General features: G+C 30.7%; 3 protein-coding genes across 3 annotated transcripts; 2 read left to right on the plus strand and 1 right to left on the minus strand.

The window, feature by feature from the left end:
- Positions 1-3,725: 3,725 nt before the first annotated feature.
- Positions 3,726-5,824, plus strand: FRU (FER-like regulator of iron uptake). Its single transcript, XM_089725461.1, has 4 exons — positions 3,726-4,475; positions 4,622-4,822; positions 5,275-5,448; positions 5,552-5,824. Exons 1-4 carry the CDS (start codon positions 3,957-3,959, stop codon positions 5,654-5,656), a joined length of 999 nt encoding a protein of 332 aa, XP_089581587.1. The 5' UTR covers positions 3,726-3,956; the 3' UTR covers positions 5,657-5,824.
- A 10,624-nt stretch (positions 5,825-16,448) lies between these two features.
- LOC105628007 (aquaporin TIP1-1) lies at positions 16,449-17,762 on the minus strand. The gene is made up of 2 exons (XM_012209297.3): positions 17,317-17,762; positions 16,449-17,101 (listed from the first exon to the last, which is right to left on the minus strand). Exons 1-2 carry the CDS (start codon positions 17,707-17,709, stop codon positions 16,730-16,732), a joined length of 765 nt encoding a protein of 254 aa, XP_012064687.1. The 5' UTR covers positions 17,710-17,762; the 3' UTR covers positions 16,449-16,729.
- Positions 17,763-18,790: 1,028 nt separating this feature from the next.
- LOC105628006 (cation/H(+) antiporter 10) lies at positions 18,791-21,875 on the plus strand. The gene is made up of 2 exons (XM_012209296.4): positions 18,791-19,288; positions 19,395-21,875. Exons 1-2 carry the CDS (start codon positions 19,049-19,051, stop codon positions 21,504-21,506), a joined length of 2,352 nt encoding a protein of 783 aa, XP_012064686.1. The 5' UTR covers positions 18,791-19,048; the 3' UTR covers positions 21,507-21,875.

The raw sequence follows: 21,875 nt of genomic DNA on the forward strand, positions 1-21,875 counted from the left end.
TCAAAATAATAAGTTTATAATTTTTTACTTTTTATTTTTAAAAAATAAAAAAATATATTTTTAATGCTAAACATGTATTTAAACAGGTTCTAATATTTAATCATTGTTCCAGGAACTCCTGCGCCTATTCGATTTTGGTATCCATCAAAACCAGTCATCCTAATCATTGTATCCGCTATATTGACATAGCTGTCAATGAATTTGTTTCAGTATCGAACCACGCTGACCTAAACTGGATGATCCCAGATCCCATAACATGGCCAAACCTCCATCTCTTCTAATTTTGTCTAAACAAAACCAATTGTCAATACTCATAATTCTTTTTATTATTTCCAAATGAAAGTGAGCCTTATGAGTTTCCATAAGAAAATTGATCTCAAGTATATAAATTTGGAAAGATCCTTAAGAGCATGAGCTTCTCGAAGGCTGTCTAACCTTCAACAGTTCCAGCTTAAGATTTTCGTAATGTCCGGCTGTCTAGCAAAGCAAGATCAGCCAATTGATTAAAAGAAGACGACAACCCGTTGAATCCTTAGAAATATAAACAACAATGGTAGAAGTTACAAAAGAGTTCTCATGTGCTCATTTTTTAAATTCATCTGACTTTGTGAGAGCCTCCTTTTCCTTCTGGGCCACCAAATCTGTTAAGTAAGTCCAGATCATCTGATTTCATATCCATTATAATTGTTGAGACTGCACAACTTTTAGAAATTAGAATTCCACCCACATCAATAGTATTGTTAGACACAGCAAGAATCAATTATTCCTCCATCATGAATTTATATATATAAAAAAAAAAGTAGGCAGTTTCTCAATATTCATTAAGTTAAGTTGCAAAATTGAGGTGTTAATTATTATTAATCATTTGGTATTTCATTGTTAGTTATATGTAAGAATTTTTCACTAACTGCACTTCGTGCGCCACCATTGCTATCATATTTAAGAGGGCATTCGTTAATCGACATTCATTTTATACTAAAAAAATGAACAACAATAGTTTGATTGTTTTCTAGACCAGGGTTGTAAACGAGTTGAGCCAAATACGCTTGAAATTTAGTTCTATAGAATTTAGCTCGGCTCAAAACTCGACGAGCCTGAGAATTTTAAGCTCTAGCTCAATTTAAGATACAAGTTCAACTTGAAAAATTTCAAATTTGAGGCTCAATTCTTGAAAACTTTTAAAATACATATTATATATGTTATATAAAAGCTTAATAAGGCTTAATAATATTAAATTAGTTTTCAAGCTGAATATCATTAAACTCAAATTTGAATTTCATTTGAGCCGAACATTTTCAAAATTTTCTCGAATCGAGCTTCAATAGCTTGTTAGCCAACTCGACTTATTTACACTCTTAATCTAGACTAATTCATCATGTTTTGAAGTATGGAGATTACCAAAAAAAAAAAAAAAAAAAAAAAAAAAACACAAGTTGGGATGTATGACATAATCACTGAATTTTGCCCGAAAATGGCATGTAATATCGATATATGTATATAATAGCTGGAGTCGAGTCATATTCCATGCTGCAATATTATGTATGATTTATGCATCATCCAAGCAATGATTAATAATTTGGTTTCAACATATATAATTAATTATGTGGTTTTAATTAGGATGACATTAACTAATTAAGTGGCGGTGGCAGAATGCACGTGGTGGACTCAGCGGCCATTCAATGCTTACTAAGCTCTGTTTTTTTTTTTTTTTTTTTTTTTTTTTTTTTTTTTTAAGAATAATGCTTACTCAGCTTTTGAAATTTGTTTTATTTTGTGCTTACATTTGTATATTTAGTTTGAAAGTTAGGATTTAAGGACTAGAATATATATATATATATATATATGAAGTAACTTATGTTTTAAATTATTTTAAAATTTATTATATTTAAAATTTTAAGTTTAGTATGAATTTTATTCAAATTTAAATGTATAAATATTTGATGCTTTGGACAGATTGTATTCTCCTCTCTATCATTTCAACGTGATTTGTAACTTCCATTCTCAATGTGTCTTAAAATGTATAAATATATTGGTGTCATTTCTTAATAATTTGTAATTGCGTAAATGACACAAATATAATTTGCAACTTTTGATGCTATTATTTGAAGAAAAAAATAGTAATTATGTAATTTTCCTTGAATTACTGTTTCTTAAAAAAAAAAAAAAAAAAAAAAACAAACACTATTATTAAATTTCAGCAAAGTGACGTGGAGTAGCGACACGTGCTTGGCGTCTATCAATTGACTGCCTGCCATGCTTCCTTTTGTGTCACCCACTTTCGCCTAAATCAATTAATTATATGTCAATTGTGACTTGTGATAATATATATAAAATTAGTTTATCCAAATTGTACAAGTTAGATGCCATTCATACATCAAATTTCCAAAGTATAGAGTATAACATCTCTAATAAAAAAAAATATAACATATCTAATAAAAAAAAAAAAGAAACAACCTAATTAAATATGGTGTGATTGATCTTCTCACGTCTTATAGAAAATGTTCAAGTTTGAGTAAAATAATAATAATAATAATAATAATAATAATATAGGGAAATTAATTATAGGAGATTTGCCATTAGTAAGGTTTTTTTTTTTAATTATATATAATTTGAGTTGTAATCAAATAAAATTTGAGGATAAATTCATTTTGCAATTGATTTATTCTGAAATTTTTTTTAAGAAATATAATTCATTATATTAATATTAATAATAAGCATTATAAATATTTAATTAAATAAAAAGTGGAACTTACTATTATAATGAATAGAGAGTTTGCTAATTTTTTTTACAAATTAAAAGAATTATTTATATTCTTAACATTAGATTTTTCCGCTTAAAAATAATTTTAACAAAGAAAATATCAATTTTCATAGTAGTAATTAATTTTTTAACTGATTTGAGGCAAAGTAACTTGTTTGGATTTTCTTTAATTGGATTCTGTTATTGTTTTTTTTTCCTTTCTTTTGAATTTCAATAAAGGAAAGGAGAGAAGCAGCAACTTGAGCGGGGATTGCATTTTCTTGGTCAATTAACTGGAATAGAATTTGTTTTTGAGTGTTATTTTTTGATAAGCAGCACCTATTATAATATCAGTTAGGTATTACTCCAATTGTTCTAGAACCTTACGATCAGCGTCAGGCATCCTTTGCCATCAACATCAGAACCTTGACTTTGTTAGTATTTCTTTTTTCTTTTCTTTTTTTTTTTTCGAATTTAAGAACTAAATTTGTCTAATTGATCTTGAATAATTTAATTAGCAGCTTTATATTTAAATCTATCATTTAATTAGCAAATTCCGTGATATTAACATTTAACTCTCCTTCAAAAAATCAAAATATAAATTGAAAAACTTAAACATAATATTTAAATCTATCATTTAAAAGAATTATATTTTATTTTAAAGTTGAAAAACTAAAATATAATGTGAAAACTGAAGTGTAGTGAAATCAAATAAATTTAAAATACCGCTAACCGATTGATTTTCATTTTTAATTTATGAAAATAAGAACTTTGAGGTTTAATATTACACCTACTGATTAAAAAAAAAAAATGCTCGAGTAATTTATGAAAGAAGTTTGATTATTGACGAAAGGGTATACGTCAAAGCTCTTCGATCTGATTCCTTTCACATTGCCTTTGAATATGATATTAGCTTATTTCTGCTAATAAATATTATTTAGCATCAGAAGACCCCATTTCTTTATATGACATTACAACTCATTCTCTTTATCCAAAGAATCTACGATTTCTAAGTTGTTGGAACTAAAGAACGAACCATGTTTTAAAATTCTTCTGGGTCTCTGTTTTTAGCAATTCTTACTAAAAATAAACAATAACATCCCTCCAATGTCAAGAACTTTCCATTTGATTCCCTTCACACCATAATTTATAAATCCTGTCGACACCCTTAATCATCTATCATTTTCTAATAATCATTTTCACTTGTTCAAGCAAAATGGATATGCATATGATTAATGGTGGTGCATCAAGAATTAACTCCCCTTTAGTGCAAATCAATAATGATTTTGAATTGCATGATTTCATTGATGAAGCTAACTTCGATCAATTCATCGATTTGATTCGAGGAGAGAATGAAGATCAAGTTACTGGTTTTGACTGTGATCTTATCAATGGCTTGTTGGTGGGTCATCCACTTTTAAATCCAACACAAGATGTGTTTGATATTGGTGGTGCCTGTACCAGTAGTGCAACGGCGCCTAGTCATCAAAACTATAATAGTTGTTTCCCTAGTATTACAATGCCAAACTTTGATGAGGGTGTCATGGGAGTAGCAGAAGAAGAAGAAGATAATGATGGTGAGGAAGATTCTTCAGGAACAACCACGACGACGACGACCATGAATAGGAAAACAAAAAATGATCGATCAAGAACTTTGATCTCGGAACGAAAAAGGAGGGGTAGGATGAAGGAGAAGCTGTATGCATTGCGATCCTTAGTTCCTAACATAACTAAGGTACGTAATCTGACAATCTATAGTTATTTGAAAGTTTACTGAACAAAAATGTGACAGTCTGAGAAGGGTTGATGTACGAAGCCTTCCCTTGTTTTCTATTTAAAAAATTATATATATATTGTAATGTTGTATTTGGAAATGTGTAGATGGATAAGGCCTCCATTATTGGAGATGCTGTATTATATGTGAAAGACCTGCAAATGCAGGCCAAGAAGCTAAGAACTGAGATTGCTGGTCTTGAAGCATCTTTAGTAGGAACTGAAGGATATCAAGGATCAAGCAAAAACCTGAGGAAGATTCAAATTGCCAACAACAATTGTGCAATATGCAAGAAGAGCATCATGCAGGTTCATTAATTAGACATATCTAGTGTAAAACTTTCTCATGCTTTAGTTATTAAGCTAAAATTTGAAAATTAAATTTATATATTTTGAGGTTTTCACTCAACTACTACACTATTAGCTCAATAATTATCTTAAGATTTTAATATTTTTGAATGCGTAGTCAATGATGGAGCCAGAAATTAAAATTAAGGGGCTAAAAAAAATGTCAAGAGGTAAAGAAAGCAAAATTGAAAAAATTTTACTATTTTAACAGGTAAAATAAAAGATTTTAATATTTTATAGATAAATTCTTTAAAAAAAAAAATTGTTAGGGAGTAGGGGGCCACCTCTAGACCCCTAGCTTCATCATTGCCCGTAGTATTAGTTTTCCACTCGACCATTGAACTATTAGTATAATGTTCATTGATATTAATTTATTAGTTTATTGATTAAATTTCTTCACTTGGGTTCTTTAGATTGATGTGTTTCAAGTGGAAGAAAGAGGGTTTTATGTGAGATTGGTATGTAACAAAGGAAATGGAGTTGCTGTTTCCCTCTACAGGACTCTTGAGTCCCTTACAAGCTTCAAGATTCAAAACTCAAACTTGGCCACAATTCCTGACAGACTTGTATTAACATTTACCTTAAATGTGAGATTTATTTTTTTTAATCACACCATTTTCTTTTTAATTACTTTTATTTTGTGTTTTTTGTTCTTGAATTAATTGATTAGTTATGCAATTTTTAAAACAGGTTAAAGAAAGTGACAAGGACATGAACTTGCCAAACTTGAAGCTGTGGATCACTGGGGCTCTTTTGAATCAAGGATTTGAAATTTTGACATCTGTATCTGTTTAGCTCATTATGTGTCTCTAAAGAATGAGAAGAATTTGATTAATTAGGAGCTCATTATCAAACTTACCTTAATAATTAATCAATTAAGGTGACGTATTCTTAAAACCTGTATGCAAGTCTTTTGCTATGGATGACTAATTACTTGATTACTCAAATCTATGAAGATGACAATTCAATTTTAATTTTAATCTAAAATTATTTCATAGTCGCAATATAAAATATTTTATCCAGCTGAATTTTATCATTCCGTCACAGTCTAGTAATTTTTATAATTAATGACATCTGAAGTTTGAGAATTAAAATTTTTACTTATTTATTTATTTACTAGTCTTTTTATGACTTGTGTTGTACTCGTTATTCTTATTCGTTTAATTTTTTTTATTTATATAATATTAAAGTATAATCTTACTTAGATTAAAATATATTCAGCGGTTAATTTATGTTACACTTTGTCCTAAAAGCTGCTAGTAATACTACTTTTATATACTTAATTCTATTTTGATACAGTAAAATGATTTCAAAATAAAGTTCAACTCTATCTGTATACCTAATCCTTCAGCCCCTAATTTATAAATGCAAATTCTTGAAACCTAATAGATGCTCCAATCCCTTACCTCCCAACCTCAAATCAATATCGATATACAATTGTACTAAAAAAAATAAAAAAAAATATTTTTTAGTGCTAGGTAAAAGAAAAAAAAATGAAAAGGTGAGCTGAATTGTTTAAAATAATATGAGTTAGAATGATAGTGATAATCATTTTGGTTATAGAGGCGGTATTACTTAGCTAGTACATTAGAAAAATGAATATATGCACATATATACAGATCGTTGAAACCCCCAAAAGTGATCCAAAACAGAAACATATAATTATAGTTTTTTCCCATTTTCCCAAATAATATTCTCCTTCAAGTCAAATAGATTTAGTATGTAAAAGAAAAAATATCAAGAAATTAAAAATGTTTAATCATCAAAAGGTCATTGCAAGGGAGATACAAACCTCTTCCTAAATCAAAGTGATAATAGTTACAAATTGATTCAATAACCAAAAAGAAAATAAAAAAATAAAAAATTATTATTAAGAAAAAAACTCTTTAGAACTTACACATAACAACAAACAAATTACATTTAAAAAAATTACCAAATTTGAATCTCAAAAATCATTCCATTCTTCGACCGGAAAGGCTATGATTTAACAGAATTTAATGTTGATAGACAAAAAAAAATGACCAAAGCCAAGTCAATAAATTGAAATTACAAAGCAAATCATACTAGAATCCAATATTGGTCACTTAATGAATTTATCCTAGTCTTCTGTTTCTCTACTCTTCTTGGTTGCAAATTTAAACAAATAAATAAGTTACTTAATTAATAAAATTAATTATTTATATTTTTATAATGTTAAAAGAAAATTTTATATGAGATTAATGTGAATATAACGATTTAATTTTTTTTATGTCATTGCTCATTTTATACTTGTTATTCTATTTAAAATTTTATTTTTAAAAATATATATCCAATCAAATTATACAAATGTAAAAAATAAATTTAAAAAAAGATAAAACTTAAAATTTCAAAATGCTTAATTATCTATATGTATTTATTTAAAAAAATAATTTTAATAAATTATATCTAATCAACTAATAATATATAATTGATTGATCTTCTTACCTCTCGTAGAAGATGTAAGAAGTGAGAGGTCTCGAGTTTAAGTCCTCTCCACCACAAAGGTTATCGCCAATTCGGTGAATGTTATTTAAAAGGGAGGGTTGTCCCCTGCTGTGTAGCCCACTATATTGTTTCGGCCCATTGAGTTTCCCATGTATAAAAAAAAAAACTAATAATATATAATTTTCTAATTAGTAATTACTAAAATCGTTTTAAGATATTTAAATTTCGTTAAAGGTGCTATCGGAAATCACATTATCTCTGTCCTATTCCCACATAATACACTATTAATTCAAACGGAATAGCTCAATTATAAAGATTACTTGCGGGATTGATTACTATGGCTTATGTCATAGGTTTAATACTCCGCAATGCAAATTTCCTCGAGCCAACTCCTTTGCCTCTAAGGGTGAACCGGGATTAGTTAGGTTTATCATGTACCGTTAAAACGGACACACTGGTCAAGACACCTCGTGGAAATATCCAAAAATGGCTAATGCATTTTATACACTATTTTTTATAGTGTTCGGTAATATTACATTTGAATTAACTTTGAGAGATTAAGGCAATATTTTATAAAAACTTAACACATATAATGTTCAACTTTTAGCGTTTTATGAAAATTTACTCAAACAGGTTAACAAAAACAGTTAATCTCACCGAACAGACCCATTATAACAGTATACAAGGGACTTGGGCATATGCAATCTCCTCGTACACTCTCATATATTGATTTGGTAAATCTGAAAATATTATTAATATCTCTTAACGTTTACTAGCAAAATGCCGAAATTGAATCCTGATTAATAAGAAAAGAGAGTTGACATTATTACCGAAGTGGAGTAATTTTAGTGAAAGTGAGGATCAACAAACTTATGCCTGGATTTACATTAAAACTAACACTTAACCGAAAATAATTAAATTGCTAAATTTTGAAGTAAATCTTAATTTATGATCTGGGAAGCATGCGGACAAGACATTTGACAATATTATCCATAGATTAACGTACCATATGTCGACAGGAGTTGACATGGTATACCATTGGCATTCACAAGCAAGTTGCTATTAAAGAAAAATTATATTATAAGTAAAATAAGAATTGAAATGAGGAGATTAGGTAGCATTAGTGACATATAGCTTTCACTGTCATTTTATATTGTATGAAAAATGAAGTAATTAAACACAAGGAAGCTAAAAAAGTAATATTAAGCATTGAAATTAAATGATAATCAGTTATCATGTGGATAAGTGAGCCAGGACATTACTCCTTCCGTTGCACTTTAATAGCAACATTTGGTCTTTTCACAATGATTAAGAAAATGATTGAAATTCATTTATTTTCTAAAAAAAACATGTTACAATGTGTCTAAATTGTCATTTTTCAATGTAAATATAAAAATAAATTACACCTAATAAATATGGGTAAAGTTGAAAAAAAATAATTAATATAGTTTCAAATTCCTAAATGAGTGCTTAAAGTGAAACAAAGTAAAATGTCTATTTGTTGCTATTAAATTAGAATGGAGGGTGTACTGAATTGTGTTGTGAACTAATTTGATTTTAGAAGATAAAACTTTTACCTTATCAACTATAATTTTTAACTTATAAAATTATATTTATTGAATATTTCAACTAATAAAATTATAATTATTTAACACTTATTAGATAATTAAATAATATGAAAATCATTATTTAGTAGTTTGCACTAATTGTAGAGACTATATGCATTATAGTTTGTTTTGTGCTAGATGCAAAAACTCTTACACATGTTGAACATAGATCCAATCATTAAAAATTATGTCAAATTATATTTAATAAGTGTGATTTTACAAATTTAAGTATTCAATAGATATAATTTCACTACTCTTTCAAAAAATATATATATAATTTTATTAGTTAAAGGTTTAATGAGCCAATTTAAAAGTTAACGATTCATTCAGTGGTGGGGCGTGCAAGCTGTTTTGCCGTTTACCTATATTCAACTTAGATGGCGGGACGAATTTGCTCGGTCTTCTATTTTTTTTATAGCCTCCTGGTCATTATGGATCAAAAGAAATAAAAATATTTTTCAATGCAGAAGTGATTAATTCTGTTGAGTTATTTGAAACAATCAAGATGCGTAGCTTTAAAATGTTGAAAGCTAAGCTTCCTTCTATCCCTTATGATTATAATGATTGGCTTATGGATCCTTTTCTAGTTTCATCATACTCTGGTCATGGTCTTTGGTAATCCTTGTAACAAATCTTGTTTGCTAATGGATTGATACGCCTATACCTTTTGTTACGTGAATTTAACTCAAGAAGAGTTGGCTAGGTACTCTTTCTTCTGATTGTATGGAAGTATCTGTAAGTATTTTCGTTTAGATTTTTTTTACTTAACAATGCCAAGATTAGGATATAGTGTATTAGGGAGATCTGATGGCTTTTGTGTAGCTCTTGGTATTGTTAAGTTTTTCTTGAACAATAATATTAATAAAAAATAATTGAACTTGCTAATAAAAAAAAAAGTTAATGATTTATGAAGTTTTTCTTATAAATTTTATATTTATATTTTTGTTTAATCGAGTTCGGAATGAAATTCGGAACTTCAATTTAGCTATTTTGTGTGTTAGGGAGTTTAACTTTCCATACTGATGTTTTTTTTTTTTTTTTTGGTTACAAAAGGTGGAGGAACACCTAGGCATGGCCATATTACGGTTCCGGGAACCGGAACTGTCGGTTCGAACCGGCCCGGAACCGTAACTGGAACCGGTGAGAACCGAAACCGGAAAATTCCGGTTCTAGAAAATTAGGAACCAGAACCGGCGGTTCCAGAGAACCGGTCGGAACCGGACTGGAACCGCCGGTTCTCCGGCCGGTTAGAACTGCCGGTTGGAACCGGGGGTTTTAGCCGTTGTAAACTGTCAGACCTGGTTTTTTTTTTTTTTTTAATTTTATTGTGAAATCTCTTAATTACCCCTCCCAACAGTCATAAACGGCTACATAACGGCTAGTTTCAAGGGTATTTTTGGAAAAATGAATTTTTGGATTTATTATAAATACCTCATTTTATTTACAAATTCATTACAAAAAAATCTCAACTCTCTCTATTTACTCTCTCTACAATATACTACACTCTCTACTTACTCTCTCTACAATATACTACACTCTACTCTATATTATTCATTTATTCTTCTCTACTCTACAATCTCTCTTATTAAGTAATTATTCTCTCTAATTTTTTTTATTCAATTTTCCAAATTATATTTTATTATCATATAATGGCAAGTGGAGGAAACTTAAATTCGGGTAAGGGCAAGGGAAAGATTGGAGAATCATCTATCCCTACAAACAACATCTATGATATGATTCCCGACCAATTTAATTTTGAGGATTATCCAAATGAAAATTTGCAAATTCCAACTCAAGAATCCGAATTTAATGAGCAATTACAAGAAGATGAAGAGCAAGAGCAAGAGCAACGAGCGCAAATTGTTGCAAGAGCAAGACAAAGTTCCGACATATTCGCCATTTATTTCACAAAAAAATTCAAAGGTGAGAAAATGTACGATGTAATTTGCAATTATTGTGGAAAATCTTATAAATTTAAACAAGCGGGCGGCTATGGATCATTTTGGAAGCATTTGGAGACAAAACATCCAACAAAAATAGGAGTTGATCGGTCTCAAACACAAATTTCCGGGTACGCTTCTAACCTTTCTTTATTTAAATATTCTGAAAAAATACAAAAAGAAGAATTAGCAAAAATGATTTCTATGGAACATTTATCTTTTAGTTTTGGTGAAAAAGTAGGTTTTAATAATTATTGTCAAAAAACTTTAAATCCTTCTGCTAAAAGAGTACCAAGAAATACTGTAAAACGAACTATTATTTCTTTATATAATAAAGGAAAAAAAAGAGTTAGAGCTTTTATTTTCTCAAATGAAAATTCGTGTTTCAATTTGTTGTGATGTTTGGAGTGATCATTGGCAAATACATTCTTATATGGGTATTACATATCATTGGATTGATGATGATTGAAAAATTCAAAAAAGAATTATTGGTTTTCGTGTTTTTGATGATAAACATACTACAAATAATATTTATAGAGTAATTGTTTCAATTTTAGATGAATATAAGTTGACAAAAAAAAATTTTTCAATTTCATTTGATAATGCTTCTGCAAATACTAGATCAATTATTGAACTTAAAAAAATTTGTGAACCAAATATTGGTGGAAAATTTTTTCATATAAAATGTGCATGCCATGTTTTAAATTTATGTGTACAAGATGGTTTAAAAATTCTTGAATCTTTTATTTCTCCGATTAAAAAAGTTATTTCATATTTATGGACACATCCCCAAGTGATGAAAAGTTGGGCTAAATTTTGTAAAGAAAATAATAAAAGACCAAAACATTTTCCAAGGGATGTCCCAACTCGTTGGAATTCAACATATGAATTACTAAACGAGTCTTTTTCTTATAAAGAATTATTATGCTTTTTTGTTACTAATAATATTGAGGATATTAATTTATATCCACAAAATTGGGAGATTTGTGCAAAAATTTTAGATATTTAAAAAATTTTTAATGATGCTACCTATAAATTTAGTGGGGTTTATTATCCCACATCTCATTTATTTTTACCTATGTGTATTAATATTGTTACTTCACTCCAAGAATTTCAAAATGATGATTTATTAAAAGATTATATTTTTTCAATGAAAAAAATGGTTATCTTATTTTAAAAATATACCACTCATTTATCTTGTTGCTATTGCATTTGATCCTAGATGTAGAATGGATGTTTTATGTGATTATTTGACTATTTATTATGAAGTATTAAATCTTGATGTAGAAGATAATGTTAATATAAATGTAGTAATGCATGAAGTTAAACAAAATATTATGCAATTATATAATGAATTTGTTCAAGTTTCTAGTTCATCTACTTCTACTTCTACTTCTTCTCAATCTAATATTCAACAATTTCCAACACAAAGGGTAAGTAGTGTTGGTGTTGCTCAACAAGTTTTACTACAAAAACAAAAAAGAACAAGGGAATCCAGTTCTATTTCTGAATTTGATAATTATCTAACAACTTCTTTTAAGTTTGGTGATGATTATGCAGATACTGATTTTCCAATTTTAGATTGGTGGAGTCGTCACGCAAATACTTTTCCAATTCTTTCTTTACTTGCAAAACAAATTTTAGCAGCTCCGATCTTCACTGTTGTGGTTGAACAAGCTTTTAGTCAAGAAGGAAACATACTTGATGAAACACGATCTCGTATGACACCCGATTCATTAGACGCACAAGCATGCGTGGATGATTGGACCAAGGCCGAACTAAGAGCCCAAGAAAATCCAAAAGAAAATGAAGATTTATATGATTTATACGATGGGTCCTCAACGGGAACATCAACCGGTGGTGCAAATAGCGATTAAGGTAAAAGGGATGAAATTGGTATAAGGTAACTAAGAACTATGTGGGCTTTGATTCCTCTAAACCCCAAGAGGATACGTAGGCAACTTAATTTTTTTTTAAACAAAAAAAAAATAATAAGTTCAAGCCCATTTTTTTTTTTAAATTATGTTCAAACTTTTAAAAAAAAAAATCAGTTGAAATTTTTTTTAAAAAAAATAATTATGTTCAACAGTTCAAGTCTTTAAAAAAATAAATTTAATTGAAGTATTTTTTTATTTTTTAGGTGTATTTTTTAATTTTTTATGTTCAAATAATTTTTTTTTAAACCGGTCTTCAAAATTTAAAATTTAAAATTATGCGATTCGCCGGAAAACCGATCGGAACTGTCGGTTTTGTAACCAGATCGGAACCGGAACAGGAACCGGAATCGGACCTTTTCGGTTCGATTCCAATTCCAATTTTTCTGGAACCGGAACCGCCGGTTCCGGAACCGTGGCCATGCCTAGGAACACCTTCTAAGAGCACAACCTGGAGTAAGCTACTTGACAGGAGTCATGAAAGATCCCATCATTTAAACCTGTAGAGCTAATACTAAGACCACAGTTTTAATATATTGTTAAGGCAATCGAGCTTGGAGTAACTTTTGGAGGGCATGCAAACGGTATTAGAATCACTTGATTCTTTTACTCGGTTTGGTTCATTAAGAAGTTAGGTATTTTGTGGTGAAGTTTAAGCAATTTATCTATTATAATTTAAGTGCGCCGCTATAGAGGAATTAAGTTTCAAATTATGTATTTTGGCTTTTCTTTATACTTTATCATGAATCATTGAGGGTGACATGCCAATATTTAGAATATGTGCTGAGCAACGACGGAGCCAAAATTTTGTAGAAGCCAGGGGGCAACCGTCCTCCAGTCCCCCTGCCTCCGTGAGTGGTGCTGAAGTGCTCCCCTGGTTGTGCGGCGGCGGTTGAAGATTATATATGTCCAATTAATAATTAAATTAAGATATGCAATTGTTATTTTATATATATATATATATATATATATATATATATATATATATATATATATATATATATATATATATATATATATATAAATTTATATTGTATAAGTAGGGCAAAATGATAATTACTTATGCATGAATAATGTTAATGAGAAGTTAAGAAATATTACTAATTATGTTGATGATGAAATGAACGATTCTTGATAAATACTCGTTATATGTGGTATTGTAATAGAGAATAAATCGAGGTGTGAACTCTTAATATGTAACTTGATAACTTATTTTTATTAACGAAGAATGTGTAGTTGAGAGGCTGAAATCTGATGATAATCCATGATATTGAAAGTTTGGATAGGAATAATTAAATATATATTCTATAATATCCATTGAACTCTTGTGTCTGAGTTATCTATTGAGTGTTGGTTCAGGTTTTTATTTAACTTTCTAAGACATAATAGGGTATATTGGAGAAAGTTTGATAGTTTGAATATAATAAGCTGGTTAGTTAAATTTTTACTGAAGATGTCTTTATTTTCTATTTAATTCTTCAATAAAAAGTTCTTCTTTGCTGATATAAAAATAAAAAAAAATAAAAAAGATTGTTGTTCAAATATTTAAAATTACATATGACCACTAATATAAATGGCATTTGTGATTGAACTACAATTAACTGCACACCAGTAATGAATCTTAAAATTGGGCCGTTATATGAAATAAATTGCAATTTTATAGGGTTTGCAAAGGCCAAATTAATGCTGCGTTTAGTACCCACGTTAGATCTTTTTTCAGAGCCATACCACAACCATGTGAAAGACAAGGAAGGTCACTGTCTGAGTTAGCCATCTAATCATCCAAAAGCGAAACACCACAAAATAATAATATTGCCAGAACATGCCACAATCCATACCAGGACTCCCATTTGACAATCCACATGGCTTTGCAGGGCCAAAAAATCAAATAATAATTGCATTTGCATAAAAGCTTCTTCTAGTTTTGACAATCCAAAGAAACCTACCAGTCTTCTGGACCTTTTATTTCCTGTTGAATTGCGTTTTTGGGCTTGGAAACAAAGCCGAAATCTTCACATAAATTTTCTTTTCAAAGGCTTTTGGAATGAATTTTATTTGTCATTTTCAACCATTTTCAGTTTCAAGTTTGCATAGAAAACTTTATTAATCTGAAATTTCTGCAGAGCTTCAATTTTAACTCCTATTTTCAAAAATGGTTGTTAAGCCAATATGGTTTATCCATTCATCCATCCAATTGGAACGTGAAGATGAAGTAGAGGAGCATGCCAACAGATAGTAGATAGCTATAGGGGCGACTAGTAGTTGTAGGTTGGTTTGGGCAGGGGACCAGGTTGCCAATCTGCAAGTAATACCAAATTGCAACTTCCTGTCAACGGCAGAGGTTTTCATTTTCTTTTTAATTTTGACTTTGCAGGAGTGTAGTTGATTGGCTAATATGGTTTGCACTTTACCATATTAGAAGCTTAAGGCTTTTTGCTCTCATCCTCTTAATGCAAGTTTTATCCTTATACAAAAGTGATAAGGTATGCCTTTTATATATATATATATATATATATATATATATATATATATATATATATATATATAAGTATATAATATCATTTTATGTTTCTTAATAGAAAAGAAATTTACAATTAAGTATTGAAATTAATAATTTTTCTCCAACTAAGTGTATGAAATTTCTCGCTAAAAAATCAAGATGAACTATTTTTCTTTTTTCACTGGTCTTTATTTTATTTGTTTTTCTAGATTATTACCTTTTTTTGTCTTACTTTCTGTTCTTTTTTTATATTGTTTTGGAATTTAAAAAATGAAAGGAATTTTTTTGAACTTTTTTAAAAGAACAAATATTAGATAATAAAATAAAATTAAAAAAAAAAAGATGAATTGAATTGATATTTGTGGTTGATATTATTTATTGAATAAAATATCATTAATTTTCTGGTAAAAGAATTGGTGAAATGTACTTGATTGCAACTTTTTAATAATTCAAACACTTCATTGTAAATTTTTTATGTTTAGATATACATCAAAATAAAAAAAAAAAAAAAGGAGAGGAGAGCTCAGAGGATTGCAAACATAATCTTGAGTGAGCTACCCCACTAGCATCATGGGTGAGCCATAAAGCTATCCCACCAGGAGGCTCTAACAACACATGGGCCTCCAAGGGATAATTTCTAGCAAACTTTGAAAGATAATTAGCACTAAAGTTAGTCTCTCTCTCTTAATGAGGTTTTTGATTGCCCAAACCAGTTGCTGCACTCCTCCAGAAGACGTCTTCCCCGTTAATAAGCTGAACCTCTATTGTATTGTCACATTCAACATGGATATGAGAAATGCCTAAATGCTTTGCTATATAAATCCTCTTTACTTTTATTATGCTCGATTCATATTATCTTATATTGAAAATTAATGTCAAGCATGCTTTATATATATATATATATATATATATATATATATATATATATATATATATATATATCTTGATTATGTATTTATAGTTAAAATTCTGACTTAGTAATTAAAAAATTTAAGTGCATGATTAATGAATATTTTAAATTGTAATGTCTATAGATGATGATATCAAATTCCAAAACTAAATTAAGTATAAATTGATAGCAATTCTTTTTGAACTCGGGTTCTGCAGGCATCAGATATTTGTCACAAGAAAACAAATTAGGGATAGAACAAAATCAAAGGCACTCGTAAAATCATGAAAAGAATCACAGGAGAGGAACATACGTGACAGGGGTAATAGAACCATCTCAATAAGATACATGATCATGGGAATTATCCAACCGTAAGAAAAATAAGATAATCACACATAAATTAAACCATGATCCAACTGAGAATAGTAAAAAAAAATGAATTCCAACGACAACAATGAAATCCCACATAACACAAAATGGAAAAATTGGAAATGAAAGAACCACAACCAATCAATTCATACTCCAATATTTTCCTTCAGAATTCTGGACTTGGTACTGGTTCATGAGTGCGAGAAATGAAAATTGTTTCGTAGATAAGTCCGGCTAGTCCACCTCCAATCAAAGGTCCTGCCCAGTAAACCCAATGATGAGTCCAGTCCCAACTAACCAAAGCAGGTCCAAATGACACGGCTGGGTTCATTGATGCTCCTTCGAATGCTCCGCCGGCTAAAACGTTGGCTCCGACAATGAAACCAATGGCTATGGGCGCAATAGTCCCCAGTTGACCCTTTCTAGGATCAATGGCTGTTGCATATACTGTGTATACTAGACCGAAGGTCATTACTATCTCGAACACTAGTGCGTTCCACACATTCACCCCGGAGGATAATGCAAATGCCGATGTTGTCTGCAATTTTTGTTAAAAATACTTTAAAATAATTCATAATCTGCTCAAAAAAATAATATGCTTGTGAAACTAATAGGAGGAAACCCTTGACCTCACTTATGACGAAAAGTATCGAGCCACTAGTAAATTACTGTCTTTCTGTTATGAAAAAAAGCACTATATTTGTTTATGGTAATACAACTATAAAAACTAAGTCTAGACAGGTAGTTACTCACCATGCCATGAGTTGAAAACTTAAGCAACAAGCAAGCAACAGTGGAACCAAGGAGCTGAGCAATCCAATAGAGAATGCCACGAAGGAGAGTGATATTACCACCAACAAAAGCACCAAAAGTGACAGCAGGGTTCACGTGGCCGCCGGAGATATTAGCTGCGGTAGCTACTCCAATAAAAAGACCAAATGCATGTGCTAATGAAGCCATAATAATTCCAGCCGGTGTGCTACTCCCATCATCCGTCAGTTTGTTAAAGGCCATACCAGAACCTTCTCCGGCGAAAACAAAAATGGCCGTACTGATGAACTCCGCTAATGCAGCCTTAATCGCACCAGGATGCGTAATATCTTCATGGGGAAGACCGACAGCTATCCGAAAATTGACCGGCGGCATTTTGGTTGGTTAATCCTCAGGCAGTGTTGATCTGATGAGAATTTCTTGAAATGGAAACGACCAGACTTATATTAAGCTTTTGAGGCCATGAAAGACCTGTATATCCAGTTTCCGGTGACATTCATTATTGGGGACCAAGCATACTGTACATCCAGCTCATCATTCACCTCTAAAGATGTATTACTGACACGTGGCCGTCCTTGATAAGGACCAAGTAGCTTGTGTTGAGCTTCGGTTATGTACACTCGTAGGTATACTGACCTCCGTCAGAATCCCAAATTGACCGTTTCAGATTTTTACTGTTTTACAATAGTTTAAAAAATATCGAAGTCCGTTAAGACCCAGAATGATTACAAATATGAAATGTAATATTAATATTTTAATATTTAATATTTATTCTGAATTCATTTTTAAATTCTTAATAAAGAAATTATTTACATGTACAAATATTTTTAATCATCATGGGATAATTCATTTTCCATGATCAATTATTTCGTTGTTAATTATTATTTCAAACTAGAGGAAAACGTTAACTATGTATTTAAAATTTTTGAGCTTATTATTGATTTTTAATTATAAATAAATATAAATTTATTTAACATTTTAATAACAAAATCATTTACCACTTGAAAGAATACAACAATTTATACTATTTTAAATTTTAGTTTTATTTGTGCATACACGTTTGTTAGAATTTTCTTTTGTAATAGCTAGAACCACACACTTAAAAGTGAGTTGCTCTAAATAGAAAAAGAGCTTTATTAGATTTAAAACAATAACCCAAAAGGCACGTATATCTATTAATAATTTATTGTTGTAGAAGCTTATTAATAGTATTATCACCCAAAGAAAGTAAATGGATTTTGAAAACTCACTAAAGATATAAGTTTGTTGGGTTATTATAGGAAATTTTTTGTTTATACAACAAATTTTTTCTATTATTGCCAACAATCTATGATTAATGCATACCCTAATATATGTGGTTGGAAATTGTTGGCTCTAATTAATTCATTACAATAGAGTAACAGGAAACATTATATATACACACACATTAAGGATTAAGATAATCTTTACGTTAAGATCATCTCATGTTTAAGCAAGCATAATCTTTTGTGTTTGATACAATCTCAACATTGGATTTCAGGTGAACGATTGTTCATTTTGAATTCAAGGATTGAGATTGTACGAACATGATAGATTGTGTTTCTTCAAACATTAGATAATCCACATCTATTCATCTAGACCAGTTTTCTCAAAATCATCTAGAATTTGTTTATTAGTATTTTCTCTTTCTTTATTCTTCTTTTTTTTTTCAGATCGAATCTGAAATTAATCAATCATGTCTTTTCTGGACTTTGATGTTATGAAAAACTATCCTAATACGACTTTCACTTGCTTTCTGATACCCCCAAAGACTAATTCTCATGGCATTTGCGCACACATAAATGATCCGGCAAATATGCTAACATACACAATACCCCTTTTGGAGTTGCAGATGGCTGTCATTTTCATCTTCAACTACGTAATCCATTATTTTCTCAAGCATTTTGGAGCCTCCACATTTGTCTCCAGCATGATTGTATGTATACTAGATTCCCTGCCTCTCTTTCTCTTATTTAAGTTGATTGTTTTTCCTTTTTTCTTTGTTTTTAGGTTTAACAACTGTATTGATTTTCGTGAAACAGGGTGGTATAATTCTTGGCCCGACATTTCTTGGGAGATATAACATAATGAGGAAAGTGATCTTTCCTCCTGACAGCCAAGATATAATACGTTCATTTGCACTATTAGGGTTTAGCATGTTCTTGTTCCTAAGTGCAGTGAAGATGGATGCGGGAATGATTCTTAATACAGGAAAGGATGCCTTGTCCGTCGGAATTTCATCTGTAATGATCCCTGTGATTTTTGGTGTAGCTCACCAAGAATTGACAACACACAAAAAGGAACTCAAAGGAAGTTGGACTTCTATGATAATGACATCTCTTACAAACTATCCAGTCACTGCCTATCTTATTGGCGATCAATTGAAAATCTCAAATTCAGAACTCGGCCGATTAGGACTATCCTCAGCACTAGTTGCAGACATATTGGGCATATTTACCGCAGTTATTCTAGAAGTAATAAGGTCTTCCACAATGACTAGTCTTGCAACAAGTGTTCTACCAATTATTGCCTTTGTCCTTGTTCTGATATTCATAGTCCGACCTGCAATGTTTTGGGTGATTAGAAAGACTCCGGAAGGGAAGCCTATTGACATGAACTACGTTAACATCATTTTGGCACTAGCCTTAGGTTCTGAAGTGTATTTCCATAATTTTGGATTATATAAATTCATGGGTCCTTTTATCTTTGGTTTGGTTGTGCCTGCTGGAGCTCCACTAGGTTCTGCTTTGGTAGAAAAGTTCTCACCCTTTACTTGGGGAGTCCTTTCACGAATCTTGATTACTACATCAATGATGAAGGCAGATTTAACTCTTATTGTAAATGAATTTCCCAGGTTGAAAACGTACATCTCTCTCATATTCATGACCTATGGTTTCAAATTCCTGGCGTGTTTGGCACCTCCATTGCTTTCAGGGATGCCATTAATCGATTCTTTTGCACTTTCTCTCATTATGAATTACAAAGGCATTGTGGAGCTATGTGGATGCATTATTTTCAAGGAAACTAAGGTAATAAGTGAAGAACTTTTTGCCCTTGAAGCTTTATACATTCTTTTTAGTGCAACTGTTTATCCAATCCTTATTAAATGCCTGTACAACCCATCAAGAAAATATGTTGGCTATAAGCCGAGGAATATCGTGAGTTTAAAGCCTCGCTCTGAGCTCCGAGTTCTGGCTTGCATTCACAGACCTGATAATGTACTTTGTGTCTCAAGACTGCTCGACGCATCAAACCCCAGCAAAGAAACTCCTATAAATGTTAATGTACTTCACCTAATCAAGCTTGTTGGTAAATCAACTCCTGTCCTAGTATCCCACTCAAAGCAAAAGCCAACTTCTAACTCTTTCTCTCAAACTATCATCCATGCTTTCGGTCAATATGAGAAAAAGCATTGGGATTCTGTCTCAGTCCAGACCTTTACAGCAATATCTTCACCGGAGCTAATGTATGAGGACATATGCACCCTTGCTCTTGATAAACTCACATCCCTTATACTAATGCCGCTCCATCTAAAATGGTCTCTCCATGGACAAATTGAATGCGAGGATCCAAATTTAAGGGCTCTCAACTTTAAGGTCCTCGAGAAAGCCCCTTGCTCTGTAGGAATCTTTTTTGATCGTGGCAGGCTTGGACGACAAGCCTTAAGGGCACCAGAATCAGTTCTCTCTCTTTGTTTGATATTCATCGGAGGCAATGATGACCGCGAAGCCTTGAGTTTAGCCAAACGGATGGCTAATAATAATCCAAATGTAAACCTAACAATCCTCCATTTCAAAGCTAATAAAGAAGGTGATACAGAGAGAATAATAGAATCTGAGGATGAAATTCTGGATGATGTAGCATTGGAGGATATGAAGCGAATTACTACTAGCAAACAATCTATAGTATTTAAAGAACATGTAGTGAAGGATGGACCAGAAACATTATTAGTTATTCGTTCCATTGCAAATGACTATGATCTTTTCATAATGGGAAGACGTTATGGCAGTGTGTCTTCTCAAACAGATGGTCTATCAGAATGGAGTGAACTTCCAGAGTTAGGTATTGTTGGAGACTTTTTTGCGTCCAGTGATCTCGACACTAGAACTTCTGTTTTGGTTATACAACAACAAAAGCAAATTAAGGGCATCTGATGGATGAAATTTTATATTGATGGAAATGAAAACGCAGAAACATGGAAACATAGGAACGATACAGGGAAACAATATTTTGAATATAACTATACACTAAGAAGAAACAACATTTTGAATATAACTGTGCACTAAGAAGGGGTATTTTTATAGGGGAAACGACTATGAACGTTTCCGAAAATATGAGAGTATTGTTAGGACCTGTATTGAATACAATTGGATTTAATTGAAATAGAATTGTTACTTTAGGATGAATTGTAAATTGTTCTTTTCACATATCAATTATAGGAAATTAGCTACTTACCACTTCGTGTATGGAAGCATCGTGCACCAAGCATAACTATTATTTCAAAATTTTGTTACTGTGTTGAA

Source organism: Jatropha curcas, chromosome 1, assembly GCF_041381405.1.
Source record: "Jatropha curcas cultivar XTBG-Jc1 chromosome 1, XTBG_Jcur_1.0, whole genome shotgun sequence".
NCBI lineage: Eukaryota > Viridiplantae > Streptophyta > Magnoliopsida > Malpighiales > Euphorbiaceae > Jatropha > Jatropha curcas.